The following is a 23,989-nucleotide window of genomic DNA, read 5'->3' as shown; positions in this document are numbered from 1 at the left end:
TTCCAAATTTCAATTAGTAGTTAGAAAGAATCTAAGCAATGATGGTTGGTTTAAAAAGTATGAACACTCTCTTTGCCTTACATTGGTTACCTTTTCTCAAGAACTGTCTGGGTTTTTAACACACATAGGATGATAAGTGTCTTATTTGCTAAAACATGTACAAATGTTGACTGGTTCTGCTAAGGTAAAGTGTAAGAAAACACAGTGTTTATATGGTCCTGTGCTAATATAGAAAACTTACAGCTTCCAAATGAGTCATACAGTAGACATGATGACCATCAATGGTATACTTTATAAGATAACCAAGGAAATCTACTACTGTCGAAAGATTAAAGACAGCTGCTTGAATTTTCACCAACAATTTAATGCATTTTCTATACTCTAATAAAAATGCTAACAGTGAAATGTGAGAAACTAACAAATGCCAAAAAAGCATATCAAGGAAGTATCCACTTCTTTTAGTGAAGACAGATCGACACATCAATCTCTTAAAATAGTCATTGTAATTAAACTGTAGTAACGTACAAATGACAAAGTGACTGCATCGAATTATGGCACCTGAAAGAGCCTTCTCTTTGTGAGTCAAAAGATGTACAGATGAACACTAGCTAAAAACAGATTTTAGTGTTTAGAACAAGAAATTCCTTCACCTTGCAAAAGGGAGGAGAGGATTGGAGAGAACGTATCTACTACAAGTTTAGTAGTAAAACCAAAATGTAGGAAAAGACAGATTGCTTCCTACCATAAAAAATATGTCAAGTTGCAGAAAGACACAATTAAAAGACACTTACATAAAGCTTTTGGGCACAGCCTTCATCAGTAAAAGAGACACGCACCCCATTCACATGCAAGCAAGCACACCTCACACACACAAGACCACCAACTGCAGATCTCGCACTAGAATGCAGCTATCCTGTGGGATGCAAGCAGCAGTCTGAAGGGGGCAGGGGTGGGGATAGTAGTGTACAGGTGGGGAGAGAGACAAACAGTGTGCGGTGGAGTGTGCAGGGACTAGACTGACAACAGGCACGGCATCAGGAGGTTGTGGGGCAGGGAGAAGGGGAAAAAAAGGAGAGGAGTGGAGAAAGATGGGCAGATGCATTGGCAGAGGGCTGCAGGTAAACTGCGTGGGAGATGAGAATGGAGACGAGATAACAGGACAGAGGGGTGGAAACTGTTGGGTGGAGAGTGTGGGGACAGTATGTTACCATAGGCTGAGGCCGGGATAGTTATGGGAGTGGAGAATGTGTTGTAAAGATAACTTCTGTCAGCACAGTTTAGAAATGCTGGTGGTGGAGGGAAGGATCCAGAAACCTCAGGTAGTGAGCAGCCATTGACATCAAGTGTGCCATGTTCAGCTGCATGTTGTGCCACAGGGTAGTCTACTGGGCTCTTGGCCCCAATTTGGCAGCTGTTGTTTATCCTGGTGGACAGGTGGTTGGTAGTCATACCAATATAAAAAACTGTGCAATGATTGCAGCAGAGCTCGTGACATGGCTACTTTCAGAGGTCCGGCACCTGACGGGATAGGATGAACCTGTGACAGGAGTGGAATAGCTAGTGTTGGGTGGGTGGATTGGGCAGGTTTTGCACCTGGGTCTTTCACAGGGGTATGTTCCTTGTGGCAAGGGGCTAGGATTGGGATTGGCGTAGGGGTGGATAAGGATGTTATGGAGGTTGGGTGGGTGAGGGAACATACACCTCAGGTGGTGTTCTGTTTCCTACCCTCCTTAAATGGTGTTCCATCGCCCACCCAACTTCCATAACAGCCTATTCCATCCTTATGCCACCCCCAATCCCAACCCCAACCCCTTGTCACAAGGATCATATCCCTGTGGAAGACCTAGGTGCAAAACCTGCCCAATTCGCCCACCCATCACTTCCTATTCCCGTCCTGTCACAAGTTCATCCCGCCTCATCAGGGGCCAGGCCACCTGTGAAAGCAGCCATTTCGTTTACCAGCTCTGCTGCAATTGGTATGACTACCAATCAACTGTCCACCAGGATGAACGGCCACCACCAAACTGTGGCCAAAAACAAAGTAGACCATCCTGTGGCACAACTTGCATCTGAGTATAACACACTTGATTTCAATGGCAGCTTCACACCTGAGCCATCTACATCCTTTACTACATCACCAGCTTTTCTGAACTGTGCAGATGGGAGTTATCATTACAACACATTCTTCGCTCCCATAATTATCATGGCCTCAACCTAAGGTGACATACTGTCCCCACACTCTCCATCCAGTGGTTTACACCTTCTCTGTCCTATCATCTCCTCCCCATTCTCAACTCCTACCCTGTTTATTTGCAGCCCTCTGCCAGTGTATCTGCCCATCTTTCCCTGCTCCTGTCCTTTTTTGCTCCTTTTTTCCCTATCTCTCTGTCCCACAACCTGCCTGTTGCCAGTCTACTCTCTGCAAACTCCATCAAACAGCATTTGTCTCTCTCCCCACCCATACACTACTATCCTTTCCCCTTCACCACCCCTTCCTGACTTCTGCTTGCATCCCACGTGGTTGTTACTACCTGGAGCTTCCACTGTTTGAAGTTTAGTAGAGAAGTTACTCAGACTTGTGGTTGAAGAGAGACCCAGATGTATGTTAGACAAAAACAAAGAACACAATTCCAGCAGAGGTTGAAAATACCACTTCAGTTGTTAATTACTTTATTTTCACACAACCGGTTTTGGACTGTTATAAGCCCATCCTCAGGTGTTGTAGCTGTGGTGTGGTCCCCGAGCACCGTGTGAACTGGGCACGCTGTGCAGCCTATGAGCGCAGAACAGGGAGTCGGCAGACAAAACCTGAGGAGCAATAGCTGCCGGCTGACAGAGATGGCAGAAGAACACTTTTAAACATGAACCATAGACAAACATTAGCAAGGAAAGCAGGACCTAATGTTGAATGCAGCCAAAGGAAAAGATAGGAAATAAGAGAGGCAGGAAAATATAACTGAAAGGAGTAATGGAGAAAAATAGAAATGTGAAGTAAAGGGAAACAATGACAGAAAAAAGAATAGGGGAGGAGGGGGAATAAGAGGCTAGATGACTAGGAAGATATCCAGTAGAGTCCGGTTGTATTGTGGGAACAAGTTTTCAGTATCTCCAGTGTAGAAAGTTTCTACTTACTTGAAGGAGATGGCATCACTGCTGGGACTGTTGCTGCTACATCAGTCCCTGGCCTCCTAGAAGAGTGCCACCTCTCAAGTTGATGCTGTTGATGAAAATGGGGATAGTGTTGCTGCTGTGGCTGCAACTGTTGCGCATCCAATGGACCACATGGAACTTGTCTCAACAAATGTGCATTTGAACTCCATGTTGATGGAGAGTTGTATCTTGAATGGTACTGATTTGGATAATTGGGACGCATCTGCACTTCAGTGGAATGAGGAAACTGGTAATGCTGCTGAATTTGTGGGAAATAAAGTCGATGATGATAGGGATGTGTCTGCTGATGATTTTGGGGTACTGTCTGATGCTCCCCTGTGATGTGTGATCGTGATATATGATGTGCTGCTCGCTGCTGTTGACATTCCATCTGCTGCTGCACAATTTGTTGTGGCTGTTCCACTGCATTTGGCATTGCAGCTAATTGCCTCATAGGCTGCTGTTCCAGTGATGCTAACTGTTGCAGCTGTTGTTGTTGTTGCAACATTGTTTGATGGCACCTCAAAGGGTTCTGAACAATACTTGTTGCCTTCTCTGTGTGTGGTGCACCACTGTAAACGTTCTGTTGCTGAGGCACAAATTTATCCATATCTATACATTGTGTCTGATGATGGTGTGATGCGTGTTGTATATGGTGCCACTGCTGCACTGCTGTGTGAGTTTGTATAACTGGCTGTTCTAACGATGACTGCTGCATTTCCTTGTGACATTTTGCCTCTTTCTGCTGTGCAATTTGTTGCATGCTGTGTAAGTGGTGTTTCTGTTGTTTTATCGTATTGAGCATCAGTCGATGTTGATCTTGTACTTGCTGTTGTATTAACATTTGGGCTTGTGGATTATGAGGCTCCACATCTTTCTCTTGTGACTGTTCTCTTTCCTTAACTGAATGCTGTATGGCATATTGCTGATCAGCTTTCTGTTGTTGTCTTGTTTCTTCTTCGTCTGCAGATGTTGGTTCTGAATACTGGTTTATTCGTTCTGAACATGAAAGAGATTCCTGTGAGACAGACTGGTTACTAGTCACTATCTGCTGTGACTGAGAAGTACGCGGTTGTGATCCAAAGTCATGTTTCTGACTCTCATGTCTTTTATGTCGAGCTGGTGGCAGCATTTTGTTTTCTGTATGTAACCCCTCCATTTCATGTGTAGAAGGCTCTCTCTGGTGAAGCACTACATCCTGTGAGTCTGCTTCACAAAGATGTGATTCAGGCAGTTTTTCTTCTGGATCCTGAAAATCAGTAGCCAATTTTTGTTCTGGCTTTTGGATAACTCGTTGTCCTTTAGTTTCATCAGTTACTGATAAAGGCTGTTTAATTGGTGATTGATTATGCTGCTGAAACTCTGTCTTTAACTCATGGCTTTGTTGTTCTGGCACTGACTGCTCTGTTGTGGAATCACTGGGAACTTCAGAAGCTGTTACATGTTGCTCCATTTGTATTTTGTCTAGCAATGATTGGTATGGTATCTTTTTTGAGTTCTTCATTTCTTTCAAAACACGTGTCAATGTCGCAATGGTTTCACTTAACGGTCTTCCCCTAAGATGTTTAAAGTGTTTACTTTTTGTCACTAGTGATAACAGTTCTTCAACACTTTCCTGTAGCACATTTTGCTGCAAGTACTCCTCAACAAGCTCTTGTGGCAGATCAACAATGTTCTCAACATGAGGAGATTCTGCCCTCCTTTCTACAACATCCTGCGATACCTGATCTTCTGACTGTGATTCAGCAATTCTGTAACATGACCTACTATTCTCATCCCCCTCTTCCTCTACATCACTGTTTACAGAATGATCTTGTTCTCTGTTGTCCACATTTTCCTTAGTAAAATCTTCCTGTCTGCTCTGATGATGAACTGGAGAACTGCAATTTGTAGCCTGGTTGGGACTGTTTACAATATTTTCAAGTGCTGCAACCTCACCTGGACTTCTGGAGTGACATTGCTGTGACTGTTCTGCTACTTCAGAGATGTTACTGCCATCTCTCTTTTTATTTTCAGCTTGTAATAGTATTTTTTTACACTGAGAATGGGAAACATCTGTATCCAATTTATGTCCATGAGAGTAAACTGCTTCAAGCTCTTCTTCTGCTACACTAGTCTTACTCTCCATTTGAATTTTACTACATGTTGGAACAACTGAATATTCATCACATTGGTCATTTAACTCTTGAGAAGGTGTGTGCTCTGAAGCTACATTCTTCTCAGGTAGACTCTCTGTCTTGCCACACTCATCAGAGGTAGGGGTCTTCTCAGTGCCAATGTCTTCTGATTCTACAACAGTAGATTCATTTGCACATTGTATCCACGAGAAACGGTCACATCTTTTGAGTCTAACTGTGCATTTTTTTCTTTTATTTGTCATCAAATCTGACTGACACACAGAGGACACTGTTGATTCCTTTTCTGGCAAAGCTGGTTTATCATGGCATACCTCCATTTCTTCTGGCTGCACTATGGCTGGTTTCTTCTTTTTCTGATGTTGATTATGCTGATGCCCATCCATATGTTTCTTGGCTGTCAAATCTGTAAGCTCCTGACACAAATTTTTTGTAGTATGTGGATTCTGGTCTACCATATACTCAGCTTCCTCCTGAACAGATGATTTTTCTTGATCTTCAACACTTACTTCTGAGTTTGCACTATCAGGTTCTTCTTTCCTAATTTTTTTCGAAGAACTTTCCTCTTCATCATTTATCACCTGTGCCTTCTGGAACTCTCTAGGTCTACGATATCCTCCTACCTTTGGTACTGACATTTTCTTTGGCACTTTTCTTGGTAATGAGTATGAGGCTTGACATAGTTTTTCTTGTTCTAATACCTCATTCAGATCCCTACGCAAAATCTGATAGCTTGGTGGCAGTGAATCTATGTCAGTACATTTCATCCGTGCTTTTGATGAAATTCTTTTGTTGGAACTCTTTGAAGAACTGTATATAAGAACTTTATTCATACACACAGAATTACGACTCTCTCTTACCTCTTGCTCTTCACTGTTTCTTCCATGGACATCCTTTTCATTAATAGTTTTTCGCAAGACTTTCCTAAATGGTGTTGATGTATCTTCAGCACCTATTCTTCCCTCAGGTGTCGATTTACTGGGACTCTCATCAAAATCAAGAACACTCTTTTCATTTTGAAGAGAATCTGGTGCATCTAATGAACCACAATATCCTAGCTCCATGGTTTCCCTTGCTTTCACATCAGGAAGAATGGGCCTTGAAGTCTCAGATGAGAGATCATTACTACTGTAGTTTTGCTCAGCTTGTTGCAGTGGACTGCATGGTTGCTTAATTTCTGGCAGTTTTTTTAATGGTGACAGTGATTCTTTCTGCATTATCACTTGCAATTCATCTCTAGCAACTGTAGACAATTTTTTATTACTATGTACTTCATGCTCTTCAGGTACTGATGATACAGTTTGACATTCTAGCAGTACTGCTTGATTTCCACAGCTGTACTGAGGTGGTTCAAGATCAGCATCTTTCTGATGTGAAGTTAAATTACTGCCTTCAGTATCTTGTCCTTTGATTAGTTTATCAGACTCAGAAAGATGTAATGAAGTCGTCTGTTTTTCTTCACAAATGTCCTCACATGAGAGCACAGTGTGCACTCTAACAACATTTTCTTCTGAATTGTTGTCTTGTGTCTCCTCTTCCTCATCTCCTTCCTCTTCACAGATCTGCAACTCCCCCTCTTCATCACTGACATCTTCATATTTTGGATGAACAGCACACCGATGGACATTCTTTTGTTTACAAATTTCCTCTGCATTTTGTTTCTCATTATTATGAAGTGTATCCCTATGAAAAAGCAAAAAAAGTCATCACTGTACCTTGAATGCAGGAATTGTTTCATATATACAACAGTAGCAAATACCACACTAAAAGAAGTAAATAATGTGTAACACCAATCATCTAATGAAGCAAATAAAACTGAATACTGACACTATTTGGGAAAAAATAGGGGCCTTCCCCTATCAACTGTGAAAATTGGTACTTCTGCAGTGAAGCCAACAGACACAAATTAAAAAAAAAAAAAAGTATTTTCTCAATTTTTACTTTTTCATTCCTTTGCTGAAATTTAAGATGAACACAGAACAATAAAAAGGGAAGGCACAAATATTATCAAAGAAAAAAAATTGCATCAAACTTTGGATCACGAGAGACATAAGACACGGGAAATTATTTAGAAGAAACAACATGTCAACAGTGTTATTTAATATAACTGTAATCACAGGTAAGAGATGAAATCAAAGTAAATAAAACAGAGTAAACAAAACCATATTTATGTGACATACTAACAGTTACATAAATAAATGAGTAAAGTTTTAAATCAGTCGCATTACTGCCACGAAAACTGTATTTTGAGTTGCCACCACAACTTTTAATAAAAGCTGAACTTGTCAGCAAATTGCAGGGCTGTTCTATGCGAACATGATGAACTGATTGTCAACCAATCTGATGGAGTCTTCATGCTATCATAACTTTTACAACTGCACATCATTTTGTGTTTCCTGTATGCAGTGTGCTGCGCCTGCTTGCCATACTTCAGCCAGGCGGTTGACAGAGTGTTTACAACCAGTGTTCTTGTGTTTGGTCTTTAACATTACATACCACCACCAGACCAATTACATCTTAAATTCAGTGCAAATCAGCAACCTGAATGTGTGAAAGAAATGAAACTGGTCGTAACAAAGTAAATGAATAATAATACAGCTGAGGTGGTTTTCGTGACTCATTAATACCTCATGTTATTTCTATAAATCGATTCGGCTGAGAACTTTGCATTCCTTCATTTTATCTTCTATAATGACTTACCAGCTTCAAATATAAGTTGAAAACTTCATACTAAATTTTTGTTGGTTTGCTGAAAATATGCCATATGTCATCACAGCCACCCTGGAGAACTTAAAAGAAGTAAAAGAGTCTAATCTGCTGTTTCTTATGCATTGTACTCGGTTTTAATAATCTTAATTCCATTTAATTGCATGTGTCCGCATATGAGGAAGATTTATTTGCAGACCAGATCCTATCTGTACCTCTGGGTATTAATGGCTGATACCAGGAGCTGATGGACACAAGACAACAGCTGGTGAGAGTCAATACCACAGATCTCTGGAACATTCCTTTACAGTGTCAGGTAACAATGAGGAGCAAGTTAAAACGGGGTAAAAGTTAAGTTCAGGCAATCACAAATGACATCTATTACTGCCCAGTGCAAGAAGCACACAATCTTCTGGAAAAAACAAATCAGTAAAACATCTGAAACTATAATGAATGAAGGAATTGCTAGTGACTTCAGAAAGTAAATAACATTCCATTACTTGTACACTGATAATTCCTGTAATGCTACAATTGCAAGCATTCTTGGTAGCTAATGGTCAGTTTTTCTCTATTTTCTACGAAGAAAACTGGCAAGGAAAATTTGGGTAGACAAGCATTAACAGGAACAGGAACAGAAAGCAGAAGGCACAGCTTCATCAGCACATTTATGTCTATAGCAACGAAACACAAATACTTTACTATAATTTTACTAAAAAAGGGGAAGACAGAAAATAAATAATTTAATTGAAAGAGCTCACAGAAATCCCAAATAAGAGATACAGGGAATGTATATAGCTTACAGCATAATCAAGAGCTACCAGAATTAACTCACTGCACAATACTGTAAGGTCTAATGAATGTGATGACACGAGCTAATAGAATAAACTTTCCACATACCACACATGATGTCAGAATAACTTCAAACCAAAATAAGACACAATAATGAGTGTTAGAAAAGAAACAAATTTTCAGTTATCAAATCACTGAAACTTGAGGATAAAAATAGTTAACTGATGTCAGTGAGGTGTGCAGATTACTCAAAAGTTTGTAAGAAATCTATATGGATCCACCCACATGTTGTCAAGGTCATTTCAACTACACTGGGAAGCCATTCATTATACATCCTCCATACCGTCCTGATCTCTCTCCATGCGATTTTCATATTTTTGGAGCCCTAAAGAGAGATATTCGTGGCCATGGATTCGCTCCGGACAAAAAGGTGCATGCCTGGGTACAATCATGGTTGTACTGGTAACCACAAACATTTTTCCATGAAGGCACTGACCATTTTGTCTCACAGTGGGAGAAGTGTATTACAAGATATGGTGTTTATCTTTGAAATAATAAACAGTTAACTTACTTTTTTCCATCTATCTCATTTTCACCTGACTGCTCCTTACAGGACTGCAGACAAACAGTACTGGTACGATGCACTTTTCCTATACACTACATTTAGACTGATCACTACCAAGCACAAAATTCAAACTGTATGTTTTTGACCAGAGTATAGATCCTACTCTCTATTTCTTTTAATTTCCTCATACCTAATCTGCATTAGTGCACTGGTGTACAAAACTTCAGGATGAACAGGGGTGCTGTCTCAAGGGGTGCTCGCACACAGCACCAAATCTTTTTACGATGCTTAGCAACTGCACAAAATGTGGAGTATATATATTAAAAAAAAATGGAAAAATTCAGAGTTGTCAATTATGCCTATTTTGATGTCATGATCTCGTGTTGGCCAATGCAAGCACAGCCCACCACTTCTCGATCCTCCAGAAATGATGACTCTCTCATGGGAACATCACAAAAGTTTTTGAACGTTTTGCCCAATGGGCAATGGCCAGCTGAGGTTTAAACTGCCTGCTTCGTGTAAACAGATATTCGCTCAATCAGTACCGTTTTTTGTGGTGCAGATTTTAGATCACATTTTTTTACTGCATACCACAGTATCATATACAATTACAATTTATTTTGTTTTTGTTGGTTTTGGTAGTAGATAAATTCACATCAGCAAAGAAAAGTGATTTGGCTATGAGATATGCAGTGGCTGTATTGTATGCAACAAAGAAAACTGGTCATGTTGCTGGTGGTCATTCTTTTCAAAAACAGTGGAAAGACAAATATAAATGGATGTTATACAATAATAAGTGTGGTAAAGTGTTTTGTTCTTTGTGTAAGGAAATGAGTTCCTCCAGTGACTCTTTCGCAAATAAAACTAAACAAGATGAAAATGTGATTAAAGCATTCACTGAAGTGAGGCTTTCTTCTTGGAATAACGTGTCAGAAAGCATTGTTTGTCATTAAACGTCGAATAATCATACATCTTGCTGTCTTGGCAAATGTGGAATTGATGAAGGTGTACACATGCAGTGTTCTATGTCTAATTTTATGTTAAAGTGTGAGAAAACAAGTCTGCAAGGGTAACCCTGTTGAGAATGTTAATCTTCACTGCATTACCTCGTGGTGCAGGTGTTAGTGATCTGCGGTCACACAGATGAAAATTCTAACTATAATTTATTGGTAGAGATAGTCCCTGTAAGTAACCCAGATCTGTCCCCCAGGCATTGGCGTTTAAACTATAGATGGCTTTTGCACTACAAAACAGTTAAGTAGGTTCCAGTATGGCTAACAAAGTCTAACACAATTTGAAAAAGTTTGTAAAATATTCTGAATAGTATCCAACAATTTTCAATGAAACTAGTGATGTACACCAACACAAGCAAGTTTTGATATGTTTACGATGGATGTGTCAGCAGCAATGACTTTCAATACAGTACTCTTGATGACTTTAATGGATGTTCTCTCTCGTTTTTCTCTACTGATGGAGTGGCAAATATGAGCATTGCTTTTTTGGGCTGCAAGGAAAAATCAGATAAACTGAGTCACAAATTCTGGCAGACCTATCCCTTCACAGAAATCCTTTCGTTCTTAGAGCCGCTCCTTGTGCAGTTGAATGCAGCACCACTTTCACCCATAAAAATGAAGTCAGGACCAAATGCACAACTGAAATGATGCACATGGGGAAGCAGTACCATGTCACAGTAATGTTGACTGGTGAGTGTACCATGTTCAAAGATTTGGAGGTCAGTACACCTATGCAACATTATGCCTCTCCCCACTATAACACCTGGACCATCAAAATGATCACATCTGACAATGTTCCTGGGTGCATTACACATTCCCACCTCTCACCATGTCAGAATACGAAAGATATCCAATCTTTCTGTTAACGTCTGTACCGTACTCTTGTGGTTCTTTCTTTGTATGGTTCAATTTTCAGCAAATTATGTTACAGTTCTTTCTATGTGGTTCAGGTTTCAGTGAAATAGATTACTGGGAAAGAAAACATGATGTGAAAGTTACTTTCATCCTTAAGTTTTGCACACCAGCATATTTTATGGACACTCAAACGTGTAAGATACTCTTACTTCTTTTTTAGTATGGAACTTTGTAATAACTGACATAAAAACTAGTTCCATGGAAGCCCACATTCTTGCCACTCCAGAAATGAAATACAGTGGAACCTCACTTAATAAGCACTTCCCATAACGTGCAATTCGCATAATGAGCAAAAAAAATTGTAAAAAAATGACGAGTGTTGTTTCACGTAATTAGTGATGACTATTTAGTGTGACGTCACCAGCAGTTCACGGTTGATGAGGGAAATGTTCAACAATATGAACACCTTTTACCTGTCAGCAGTGCCATGAAGATGATGTTTGGTTTGTGCAGAGCTCAACTGCATGGTCATCAGTGCTCGTACAAAGTCCCTATTTTTTCACAGTCCAATTTTTTTACATATTCCAATCTAGCCACTGTTGTGAATGATGATGGAATGATGAGGACAACACAAACAACCAGTCTGCGGGTAGAAAAAATTCCCAACCCGGCTGGGAATCGAACTCAGGACCCCGTGATTGAGAGGCAGCAATGCTAGCCACAGGCAGCGGCATATGAACGTACTACAGTCTAGGTTTAGCGTTCTTTCTGCTATCATCTTAGTACAGCTTGTGATCACACATTTTTCTAAACTCATGTTCGTACAGTGGTTTTTTTTTAAATTATTATTTTGTGTGTGTGTGCAAATTTTAATAACCTTCATAGAAATGTCCCCGAAGATAAGGCTGCAAGAAGACAGCCATAAGACAAAGAAAACTACCTTTAAATGAAATGTAAAATCACTGAGGAACACAAACATGATGTGAGCATTGCTCAGCATGCACATACGATCGGTCTACATCAACTGTTTGCACTATCCTCAAGAACAAGAACAAGATTAAGGAGATAGATGCTTCAAAGGGAGTGAGTATGTAAACAACAGTTTCATATTCTGGACAATGTCGAAAGGTTGCTCCTTATATGGATGAATCAAAATCAATTGCAGGGCGACACTATTAACAAGATCATCATTTGTGAGAAGGAGAGAATGATTTTAGCTGAACTCGTTATGAAGACACCACGATCATCAGCAGCAGAAGAAGTATTTAAGGGAAGCCATGGGTGGTTCAAGAAGCTTAATGGAAGAACAGGCATCTACAGTGCTGTCAGGTACAGATAACCAGCCGGCTCTGACACAAAAGGGAGCAGAGAACTTCATCAGCAGCTTCAAGATGCTCGCAGATCCTTAGGGTTATCAGCTACTACAGGTTTTTAATTGTGATGAGACAGGTCTATTCTAGAAAAAGAAACAGCAGTGGAGAATGCATTGCCTGGTCACAAGCCAATGACCATCTCACTTATGTTTGTGCCAACCAATGCAAGTAGCAATTTGAAAATTAAACTTCTGCTTGCTTACCAGTCAGAAACCCCAAGAGCCTTCAAGAAATGCAAACTCCAGAAGGGCAGGTTAAACGTGATCTGGAGATCCAACAACAAGGCTTGGGTGACTTGTTCTTTTTTGTGACTGGATCTATGGACCAGTAGACACTAAAACACTCTTCAAGCATTGCTTTGAGTTGACTGAAGCTACCAATCTCACTCCCATAGAGTTTTGGAAGTATCACTTCAACATCACTGCCTGCATCAAGTTGATCAAAAAGGTGTGGGAAGGGGTTACCAAGAGAACTCTCACTTCTGCTAGGAAGAAGCTTTGGCCAGTGTGTGTTGTCGAATGTGACTCTGAGGCATTTGACTCAGTACCTGTGGAGATTGTTGTCAATGAGATTGTGTCTTTGGCCAAGAGCATGTGGCTAGAAGTGGATGACAATGACTTCAATGAGCTTGTGGAAGATCATAGCCATGAAACGACTACCAAAGAGCTTACAAAGTTGCAGTGTATTTCACAGCAAGCAGTTCTGGAGAGGAGTCAAGAGGAGGAGGAGGCAGTAACAGCAAAGCAGCAATCTTCTGGCACAACAAGAGAAATGCTGAAAGCATGGGATCAGCTGCATCAAACATTGAAAATCATCACCCCAATAAAGGAGTGGCTATACGTGCTACAAATTTATTTGGTGATAATGCTGTGTCAGATTTTCTCAAAGTGTTGAAGCGTCAGCAGAAACAAGTGACTATAGATAGCTTCCTAGTAAAAAAAGAATTACTTATGTATCATGAATAATAAAATACATAATACTGTATGCATAATTTTCTTTCAACTAATGGCATGAGTAAGATAAAAATTTTATTATTTTTTTCTGCGTGGAATGCATTATCGTATTTTACATATTGGACATGTTGTTTTGCTTAACAAGTGTTTTGCACTAAGATTCTGGTACGAATTATGCTTTCTATGTGAGGTTCCACTGTATAAAACTAGTACTCAAGTCTTCACTTTCTCCTTTATACAGTGGCATTACAATAAATGAGTGCTTTGCGACATGAATAGGCCATAGAGTATAGAATATTTATCTTCAAAAGTTACTTTAAAAAGCTGAATGAAGCAAAGCAAAACAATTGAGAGATAACTATGAAGACAATAGCGGGAAGTGATTTATGGATAAAACGTTCAAGCATAGAAGAACAGTAAAAGAAGTTTTAATCTGTTCCCTCACGGATCATGTTCTGTGAATCACACATTCAATTATGAAGTGTAAACATTCATCACCAGACACAAGCAGCTAATATAAACTGCACTTGTACAACAAAGAGCTATCATTAATCATTGTCTGAAAACAATATTAGCTGTATTACATAAATGCTTGGAGAAGAGCAAAACAATCAATGGCTCCTAATGTGCACCATTCTCAGGCTGTACAGTGAACTGAAGCAGAAGATCTAAGATCAGAGGACAAAAAAAGTTACTTTCATTGCCTCAGTAGTCCTGCTAGCACATCAGTAACTGGTCTGAAGCTGCTGCACAACCACCATTTTCCAGACATGACCGCAAACATTTTCCAGTTTCCCGACCTAAAAAAGGACTAGGAACCTTTCTAATTGTGTTCAGAAGTGTTAAACATAACTTATTTTACAGAATTTTTGATGTTTTCATGGCCACTTGTTGATGTATTTCCTGTTAGCTTTTGTATTGGCATCTTTGTCTGACATTTGTTTAATGATTTTTCTAATATTTCACCAGTATGAGTGACTGGTACAAGTGACTGACATTGTCAAAGGTTCACTTTCAATTGCTGCTGGTGGATTGGAGTTGAGCCCACAGCTGGAGATTATATATGCATCTGTCGTGCCAACTTCTGTAGGCTTTCTCCTAGTCATTACCAGAAACCAGGGTCCTGATTCACATAATCTCAAACTGAGGGCTCAACTCCAGTCCGCTACTAACAATAGAGGTTGAATCTTTGACAGTGCCAACCATTCATGTTGGTGAAATGTCAGGACAACAGTTAAACAAATGTTGTCCATGGATCCTGCAACAGAAGCCAACAGGCAAGACGTCAAAAATTATTTTTCCCCTTTGTTGGTAAGGACTTTTACGAAGGTCAGTCACACATGGTGTCTTTACTTACAGTGAGCATATTGAACAACACAAATGAATAATTCTTGAATCAAAGGTACTTTTATCCCAATAAAACCAGTGGTTAACGGAGAACAACAAATATGGGAAGTGCTGTCTATGTTCATCCATGAACCAAAGCAACATACTAAACTGTACCTTCCTGGTGACAGTGCTGCACTTACCTGTTTTTAGTAGCGGCACTGCTTGATGATTCTATTACATCTCTGGCTCCTGTATCACCATTTTCATGCTTCTTCTCTGACCCTTTGTGTGAAGGCAGATCTGCCACTAGTGACAGATCATCAACTTCCTTTGTTTGGGAGACTTTTTCAAATGTTCTTTTTCCTCTACCATTCATTACGATCTCTGAAATTTATTTAAAAAATATTATCAAATAACTTTTGGCAACCCATATGATTCAACGAGACTGAAGAAGGAAAATACCATTGCAGTCATTACGGAATGCTCTTTGATAATTTCATCATATTTGCTATGTTTGGACTATTGTCATTATCTTTTTTAAAATAATTACCTTTTTTGTGAAAATAAAAATGAAACTGTAGAATGACTAAGAGAACCAAACTAACATTTTATGTGTGATGAAGAAAATAAGCCAATAATAATCAACTGATTATAGACAGAATAAAATCTATAATACTATCATCAATAAATAATGTTCCACTGCACTTGACTGGAACAGGTATTACATTAATATGGGTTTAATTCAAACACTACACCTTCTCCACAAAATACCAACACTTGTTTGGTACACAGACTGAGGCCACTTCCTTTCCGCCACATTTTACTCTGAACTAATGCAACATTTCATAGCACATCTGTCTCTCATGCACCATGGGAACTTGGTTTAATTAAAAGTGATGATACATGCTTATGTGAACTGTCACACAGTCACTGACCAAGTGTTCTGTATGTTTGCTTGTCGATGCAAAGGCAAAAATGTGGGTCCAAGTCATTATCTGGTACAGAATTGTATAATCAGTAAAGTAGTTTTTTTACACCTTACATCCTCTTGCAGACATAGTTTCAGTCCAGCTGTGATTCTTGTTTAGTAGATATTGATGAGCACAGAGAGACAGGAACTGCAAGACATGTGTAAAGAAGTAAGAGTGTAGAACCCCTTAAAATACATCTTAACTGTCAGGGCTGAAACAGAAATGACACATTTCTGTGATTTTACAATCATTAACATTTGATTATAAATTTCCCACTCATTTTTGTCCACATATGCCTACATTGTCTTCTTTCATGGGCATTATGACCGAAATTGAGACATCTACACTGTTGCACCAATGATCAAATTAACACACAGAATTATTTGCTATATGGCATGAATAAATAAACTGTGTTCACATGGCAATATTTGAAATATGCCTCACAGTCAGTAGGAGTGTTTTCAGCCTAATTCAGGTCTCCTCTGGATTTCCAAAGCCAGTGGCACAGTTGGCAGAGCAATATTCTACAATCTATTCCATGTGTGTTCAAGAAAGTGGTTCACCTCCAAAGACAAAACAAGCATGCAAAAGAAATTAAGCTTTACAATTTTTTTTTGTTCTGCTCTGTTTGTTGCAAGATGCATTACTCAGTTCATGAGCATCATAAAAGTGTGGTATGCCAGTTACCATCTGAAAAAAAAATTATTTTACTGTTACCTATTAAGTATAAAGATTCACCAAGACCACACAGTTGAATCAGCCAAAATATTTAACTGTTCTTACATGCACATAAAACTACACAGTGCAAGAAAATATAAATAAAAAATATATTTTCAGCAGACAGAATCATAAGGTGATGACAACAAGCAAATGAATTTACTCATGCATATTACACATGCTGCTTAGCAACACTAAATTTACATATTACACATTAATGGAAAATCCCAAACAAAGGATACAAAATTATATTAAGAAAAAAGGACACTTACTATATAGATGAAGCACTGGTCAGCAGCAATGCACATAAGAAATAAGTAATATTGTCCAGCTATCAAATTTGTGTCCTTATTCAGGGAACACACTATAGATTGTATATGTGCAGACTGTATGTGTGGTGTTCAGAAAAGGTCTGCAGAAATTTGTACATCAGAGAGAGAGAGAGAGAGAGAGAGAGAGAGAAGGGGGGGAGGGAGAGGGAGCGAGAGAGAGAGAGAGAGAGAGAGAGAGAGAGAGAGAGAGAGAGAGAGAGAGAGGCACACACTACACATGTGCACTATGACTTCTTCTGTGCTTCTCCACTGCTCAACACCCACTCAATGTTGTGCATTGTTGCTTTTCTTTATACCATACGAAGCGAACTACCAGTCAAAAATAGTATGCTCAGTAACTTAAATCTTATTACAAATAAATAGAAGTTACGAATTCCATGCAGAATGACAAATTTGTAGCTGTATGAAATGTAACGCTTACCATATCTGTTTACAGCCTTCATTTTGATCTTGAATGGAGGTGAACACAGTACTTCACTTGATTTTTCCAAAGTTCTTTTCTCAGGTGTTTGTGTTAGAGAATCTCCTGTATGACCTGCTGTTCTCCGGTTTCTTTCTGACAGCAGCCTTTCCAGAAGCCCTGGATCTGTAATACTTGAGAGTGGTATGGAAACACGAATAGGACGATCACTTGTCTGTTCCATTTCTAGGGAACCTGCTTTAGTTTCTAAGCTATGAATTGTTTCTGCTGCACTTGTAGTATTACAATCTACAGAGTTGTGAAGTGTCCTAGCTAAAGTGGACATGCATTTAGAGTCTAAAGACTCACAAGTTGCTTCAGAATTTAAATTGTACTGAGGATACATGGACACCTGATTGTCAACAGGTTGGTTATTTGAAGTAATTTTTGAATGCTTTATTGTAATTCTATCTAATGTGGAAGTGCAACCTGAATCTACAGAGTTGCAAGTGTCTTTGGTGTTAAAATTGCTTAGAGGAGATTTAGGTACAGGTCTGTCATCACCGTGATTAGTAAAAAAACTTTTAGCATGCTTCATTTCAGTCATAGATGACACTGGGCTACACCCAGAACCTACAAACTCAAAAGTGTCTTCACTGATAGTACTGCTCAGAGGAGATGTATGCAACAGTCTACCATCAGGCTGATTATTTGAAGTACCTCCTGAACACCTAATTTCAGCTACTATTTTCACACTTTCATCACTATCACTGTCTGTTTCAGAATCTGTAAAGCAGCTTCCATATTCCTGGTCAGAAGAGCTCTCATATTTGATAATAAGATTGCTATGACTCTCGTTAGTGGAAGACGTGTCATAATTCTGTTGGTATCTATCATCATGTTCAATTACAGGTTGAATGGTACTGCAAAAATCCCCCTGGAAATTGCACAGTCTGTATTCGGCATTCTGTTCATGTGGCATCACAGAAGATGTATTATTATTCATTTCATTTTCTGCATTTTGACTATCTTCAGTACTTTCAGTAGTAGGGTTATGTACCTCATCTTTGATAATGACACAATTTTGAGATTCATTACTGGAAGGAATATTACAATTCTGTTGGAGTCCATCTTCATGTGTAATTCCAAATTGTTTGTCACTTGCATGTGGTACATTTAGCTCTGGAAGTTCTTCTTGAATGCTGCACAATCTGTATTCAGTGCCTTTCTCCATGAGCATCACAGAACCCATTGTATCATTAATTGGAATTTCTGATGTACAAGAATCTTCAAAATTTTCACTAAAGATATTACAAAGCTGATCTACAACTTCATCTGTTTCATGCTCACTTGCCATATGATCAAAAGTTTCAGTGGTATTGGATGACAATAAATTCAGTTGTTCTGTTACTTGTTCCTCAATACAATCATTGTTGCCACCATATATAAAAACAGGAGGCCTAACTGAATCCTGGAATTCCATCATCAGAGACTCCACCTGTTGACCAGTTACAGGCTCTGTACTGTTAAGTGACCTGTCCTCATTTCCTTCAGAGGCTTCTTCAGCAGTTTCCCTAGGGCTCCTGCTAGAATTAACACCTTGGTTTAGTTCTTCACTGTCACTCATGGACAGATCAATATCATTAGTACTGCTGTTTGAAGACTGAACAAGCAATGTCTCTACTTTCCCATTTGAGTTATTTCTGTCATTGTGTGCGTCAGAGCTACTACCAGCAGAGGATTCATCAGTCTGACAACTTTGTACCACCAATTTATCTTTGGAAGCAAGAATGGAAGATGATTTGGTAACAACTACTGTCCCGGTATTGATCGTCGCTGACATGTGATGCATCTGTTTCTTCTCCTCAGTGCACATAAAACAAGAGGAGCAAGTTCTGTCAGGTCCAAAATCTTCTTCTTCATCCATTACTGCCTCCTCCTTCACTGTTACAATGTTGCCAAAAGGTACATGGGTGTTTTCACAAGCAGCAGTTTCCTCCCTACATGTACAGTGATTAGAAGACGTATCAGTGTTCTGCAAGAAGTTATCATTCACCACTTCTGAGGTTTCCTTGCTGTCTCCTGCCACTGAAACTTTATCCTCCTCTTTAATGCAAACAAAACACTCTGTCTCTTCACAGGCATCCACAGTGGAATTCAGATTGGAATTTTCATTATGTCTACTGCCTAATGCAGATTTCTCATTATGATCCAACATTTCAGTCACTACAGATGAAATTTCTTCTAGTTGTGCTTCAGTGCCTTCACTGTGTGTGTTCTTGGTGGAATTAAGGTGCTCTCCCCTGTTATGATCTGTTTTGGGCATTACGACTGAAGAGTCATGATGATGCGATGTCATCCATTTAGTCTGAGTGTTGTTCTTCTTATGACTTACAGTTTCATTCATGTTGGATGATATTTTCTCTGATGATTTATGATTGCTTCCACTGTGCCTGTTCTGAATGGAAGTAAGCTGCCCTCCTGTACAGCCATTTGGTTGGTGAATTACAACGGGATGGTCAGCTTCACCAGTAAGAGCATTCATCTCTTTAGTCTGAATGTAGCTATTTTTATGCCCTATGGTTTCGTTTCTGTTAGACGACATTTCCTCAAATGGTGCTTTGCGTACATTCTTGACTGAATTAGAATGCCCTCTTGTGTCGCCAAGAATTTGTAGAATGTTGACCGGTGAGTCAGTTTCGTGATTACAAGCTGTCATCTCTGCAGTTTGGTTACAGTGTGAGATGCCTTCAGCACAAGAGCTATGTTTGCACATTAGAGCAAGAAAGACACTATTATCCCCAAGGTTCCAAGCTTCAGCTTTATCTTTACTCACCACAAGTTGTGCTTCATAGCTTGGCAAAGTGAGCTCTCCAGAATTGCTTATGTCAAAATCGAATTCATTGCTGAGGTCACCTTTGTCCTCCAAGCAAGCAGAAATGCCATTTTCTGATCCAAAAATTCCTGAGATTTTGTAAGGATACGGGTTTGACTTGTTACTTATTTCCATGAATTCTCTGCCAGTCTGGCATGGCACTTGGACACGCTGCGACTCAGCAATGGTCCCAGTCTGTCTCTCATCAGTCACACACACTATAAATGTTACTTTCTGCAACTTGACTTTGTAAGTAGGGTCTAAGTTATGATTCAGGTGTTGACAATCTTTCACAGTTTTTGGGCCATCACCTTCGGCCGTAGTACTTGGAATGTGTGAACATTCCCTGTCAGAAGAATGTGATAACTGGTTTTGTACTTTCTTTGTAGTTTGCAACACTGTGTCTTCAGTTTCTGACTCTCCTATTCCTGTGAGCTGTCCAGTTTCATTCACTGAACAGTTGGAGCCTAGAGCATCGTGGTGGTTTGGGGTCATCTCTTTAATTTTGAACATGTCATTGTTTTTGTGGCATTTCCAAAGTAGCCTATGGCAAGAGGAGCACTTAATTTCTCCATTTTCATCTGTAATATTTGACAGCTTACTATTCTTTAAAATATGTAGATTACTCCAGTACTTTTTGTGATACCTTTTCTTAATTATTTTATTCTGATTTCTAGGGTGTGTGTGGCCAGGAGGGCGGCACCTGTTGCAAAACACTAAAAAAAATTCCTCTAGTGCAGTCAATGCATTTGAACACACAACCGTCTGGCTTCTCTTCAGTGGTACATTTGCTGACTTTACAAGCCTTAGTTTTGACAAGTACCTTTTTGGAGGATGCTTGAATCTCCATTTTGAAACACTGCGGTGAGAAAATATGCTACTGGTATTACTTGAAGGAGATGTAAAATCTGGTTGGCAACTTGCTATATTTGTATATTGTTCCAAACACTGATTATCCAGTAACACTTTGTCAGGTCTAGTGCTTGTAATAAATTCTACACTTTGTTTGGTTGGTCTGTCAAATGGCGCTGGCCACACAGTTGGCAACTCTAATGGTGGTGCGAACTGCCACACTGTACTCCTCGGTACATTGAGCCTCTGACCAATGAGTGATATCTCATTTTCTGCACTGCTAGCCTCTTTGGAACGGTACACATCTGAGTTTCCATCACCTTTGGCATCATTATATGATGTGTAACGAACTGTAGAATGGAAGCACTGTTGTTTACTAGGTAGTGTATCAGCACTTACACTGTTTTCATTGTCAGACTGAAGCACTTCCGCAGTTGAAATACTTGTGAAATGGGACAAAAAATTAGCATTGTGATCTGAGAAAAAAGGTTTCTCTTGGTTTTCAGAGTTAATAAATTTGAATTTGTCTACAAAGCTGTTTTCAAGGATTTTGGAATCTGGCACCCAGCTACAAGGAGCACCAGAACTTTGTGCTGTACCTTCAGATACTGTCTGACTTTGCACATCTGCATCAGGATCGGTACTAGAGCTCCTACTTTCAAGTTCTCCCATGGAATGGGAGTCAAAGTTATCCAAGTATTGTGTACTGCTCTCAGAAGAGGATTGTGAACTTAGGGGCACAGATGTGTAGGCACTCGATTCATCGCCTGTAGAAGACCTACGAATATCTGCAACAGAATGAGAACGCCTCCCCTTACTCTGCACTAACTGACCAATGTCTGCCGCTAAGTGGTACTTGAAGACAGCGGACCACGGAGGAGTCAAGAGTCTAGAGTCCTGCGAACGCTCCTCAGCAGGAGGTGGCAGTCGCGGCACCAGTGGCTGATTTGGAACAAGCTGTGCCGCTGTCATTGATGGAGGAAGAGGAGGGGCATCAAATTTGGGAGCCACAGGAGGTAGCTGTGGGTGCACAGTGGGCCCCAACAGCTTGGCACAAACCACAGAGGCCCTGCTAGAGCCCCGGCGGGTGCCCGGTCCTGATGGACGACGGCAGCCGCGGCCTCTGCCTCGAGCCCGTCCTCGAGGCATCGACCACCAGAGGTCGTACTCACTGGGCAACCTGCTCCTTGGCAAACACCTCGATCTTAAGGAGCACCGTCGACTGACTTCTTCTTCTCGTGGTGTTTGAGATGGCTCCAGCTGCAGCTGTAAACACCCATTTCTCATATACGAAGGTAAAGACAGAGCTGCCATCTACCCGCAGACACGGGTCTCTGGCCTTTGGGGTTAAATACAGCTAAGTCACATCACTATGACCACCTCCTACATCATACCAACTTACCTCTATGTATAGCCCACGAAAATATTCACATGTTGTGACTTGGCAATGTGGCATCTGGAGAAGAGCTTATTGCACACACTTATGTTCAATGTTCAATACAACTGCACTGTATGGAGACATACGCTTATCAGACAAAATATTAGTCACCTACTTAAAGGAGCACACTGGGTGCTTTGGAACACTGTATATGGTGTAAAATTTGTGTGAGGTGGTTAAGTGGCCCCCTAACCCCACTGATATACAAATAATGATAGTGAAGCAGGCCCATATTAACTATTTCCAAACAAACACTGCAAAGGTAACTGCTTGGAATGGACATTTCGAGTTTGATATCTTGCAAAATGCCACTGCTCACAGCAGCACATATAGCTGCACTTGAAATTCATAAATCAACATCTCACCATTTTGGTAGCTCTTTGGAAACTAATCATCAATGAATGGCTTCTGCTGTATATGGCATACCTGAAGAAACTTTTAGACTTTCTTTCTTACTGAAGTCTACATCTACGTGACTATTCTGCAATTCAGAATTAAGTGCCTGCCAGGTCAGTACAATGGCTACAGGCAGTGTTACACAGTATATTGGTATGAGGTCTCCTGGGAGTAACACATTTTTTGCCTGTTGTGCTTAGTTACTGCCTTCTGGGCCATATACGACACTACAGGCTAGCACTAAAAGACTGTGCCGTGGATATTACGTTGTACTACAAGCACAGTGTAGAGCAGAGTAATAGGCAGAATCCTTACATATGCCCCCAGCACCTTTAGCACAAAATGACAAGTAACACTGCACATACAGCCGAGGCCGATGACGCAGTACCTAGCACCTATGCGTAGCTCAAAACTGGAAGTGTAAAATGTGGTACAGTGGAAACTGAATAGTAGGTTTTGTAGTAGAGTGGCGAATCTGAAAATAATGATTCCAGTCTTTCTCCACAACGATGCCATTTCATCATGACAAAGTGAGTGGAATAATTTTGAGCAGCTAAAAAAGTTATTCAGAGAAAACCAGTTGGGCCTTTCCAACAGATGTGGTCAGTGGCATAATGGGGAAATGGGGGGAGGGGGAGGGGGGGGGCAACAAGGAGGGTCTATGACACTAAGGATGCCACTTGGTGAGGGGCGCCAAATAATCTTCAAGACAAACTAGATTTATTACTACAATAAATTCTATATATTGTATTACTGTATATGTTTCTGGAGGGGGGTGTCAATAGAGGGTAGTGGTACCAATAAAGTGTTGTGCCCCGTGCGCTGATATGGGATGGGGACGCAATAGTGCCGTGCCCTAGGTTCCAGTTTATGTTCGCTTTCTGAGTCACTACTACTCCACTAGGCCTCATTCTCCTCATTCGGTGATCTCTCCACTCACTACAGCACAAGTTAAATGGTGATCTGAAACTGCACAAATAAAACATAATGATTATTCAATATCTGCTCGAAGATGGTCCTGACGAATGGAAAGTGTTTTGGCTTTCGATGACGTGTTTTTGATAACTGACAGGAAACAATTCCATTAGAATGGTAATGTACACAGGCAAAACCACTGACTTTTTTATCACCATAAAATTC

General features: G+C 40.1%; 1 protein-coding gene across 1 annotated transcript in view; it reads right to left on the bottom strand.

The window, feature by feature from the left end:
• LOC126251450 (uncharacterized) overlaps positions 1 to 22,329 on the bottom strand; it is a 106,267-nt gene extending 83,938 nt beyond the window's left edge. Inside the window, exons 1-3 of the mRNA XM_049951921.1 lie at positions 17,310 to 22,329; positions 15,069 to 15,252; positions 3,133 to 6,968 (exon numbers count right to left, since the gene is read on the bottom strand). Coding sequence (XP_049807878.1) covers positions 3,133 to 6,968; positions 15,069 to 15,252; positions 17,310 to 22,329 — 9,040 coding nt within the window. The remainder of the gene's footprint in view (positions 1 to 3,132; positions 6,969 to 15,068; positions 15,253 to 17,309) is intronic.
• Positions 22,330 to 23,989: the final 1,660 nt, after the last annotated feature.

This window comes from Schistocerca nitens, chromosome 1 (assembly GCF_023898315.1).
Source record: "Schistocerca nitens isolate TAMUIC-IGC-003100 chromosome 1, iqSchNite1.1, whole genome shotgun sequence".
Taxonomy (NCBI): Eukaryota; Metazoa; Arthropoda; class Insecta; order Orthoptera; family Acrididae; genus Schistocerca; species Schistocerca nitens.
The sequence above is the reverse complement of the archived record's forward strand: the minus strand, read 5'-3'. Positions and strand labels throughout refer to the sequence as shown.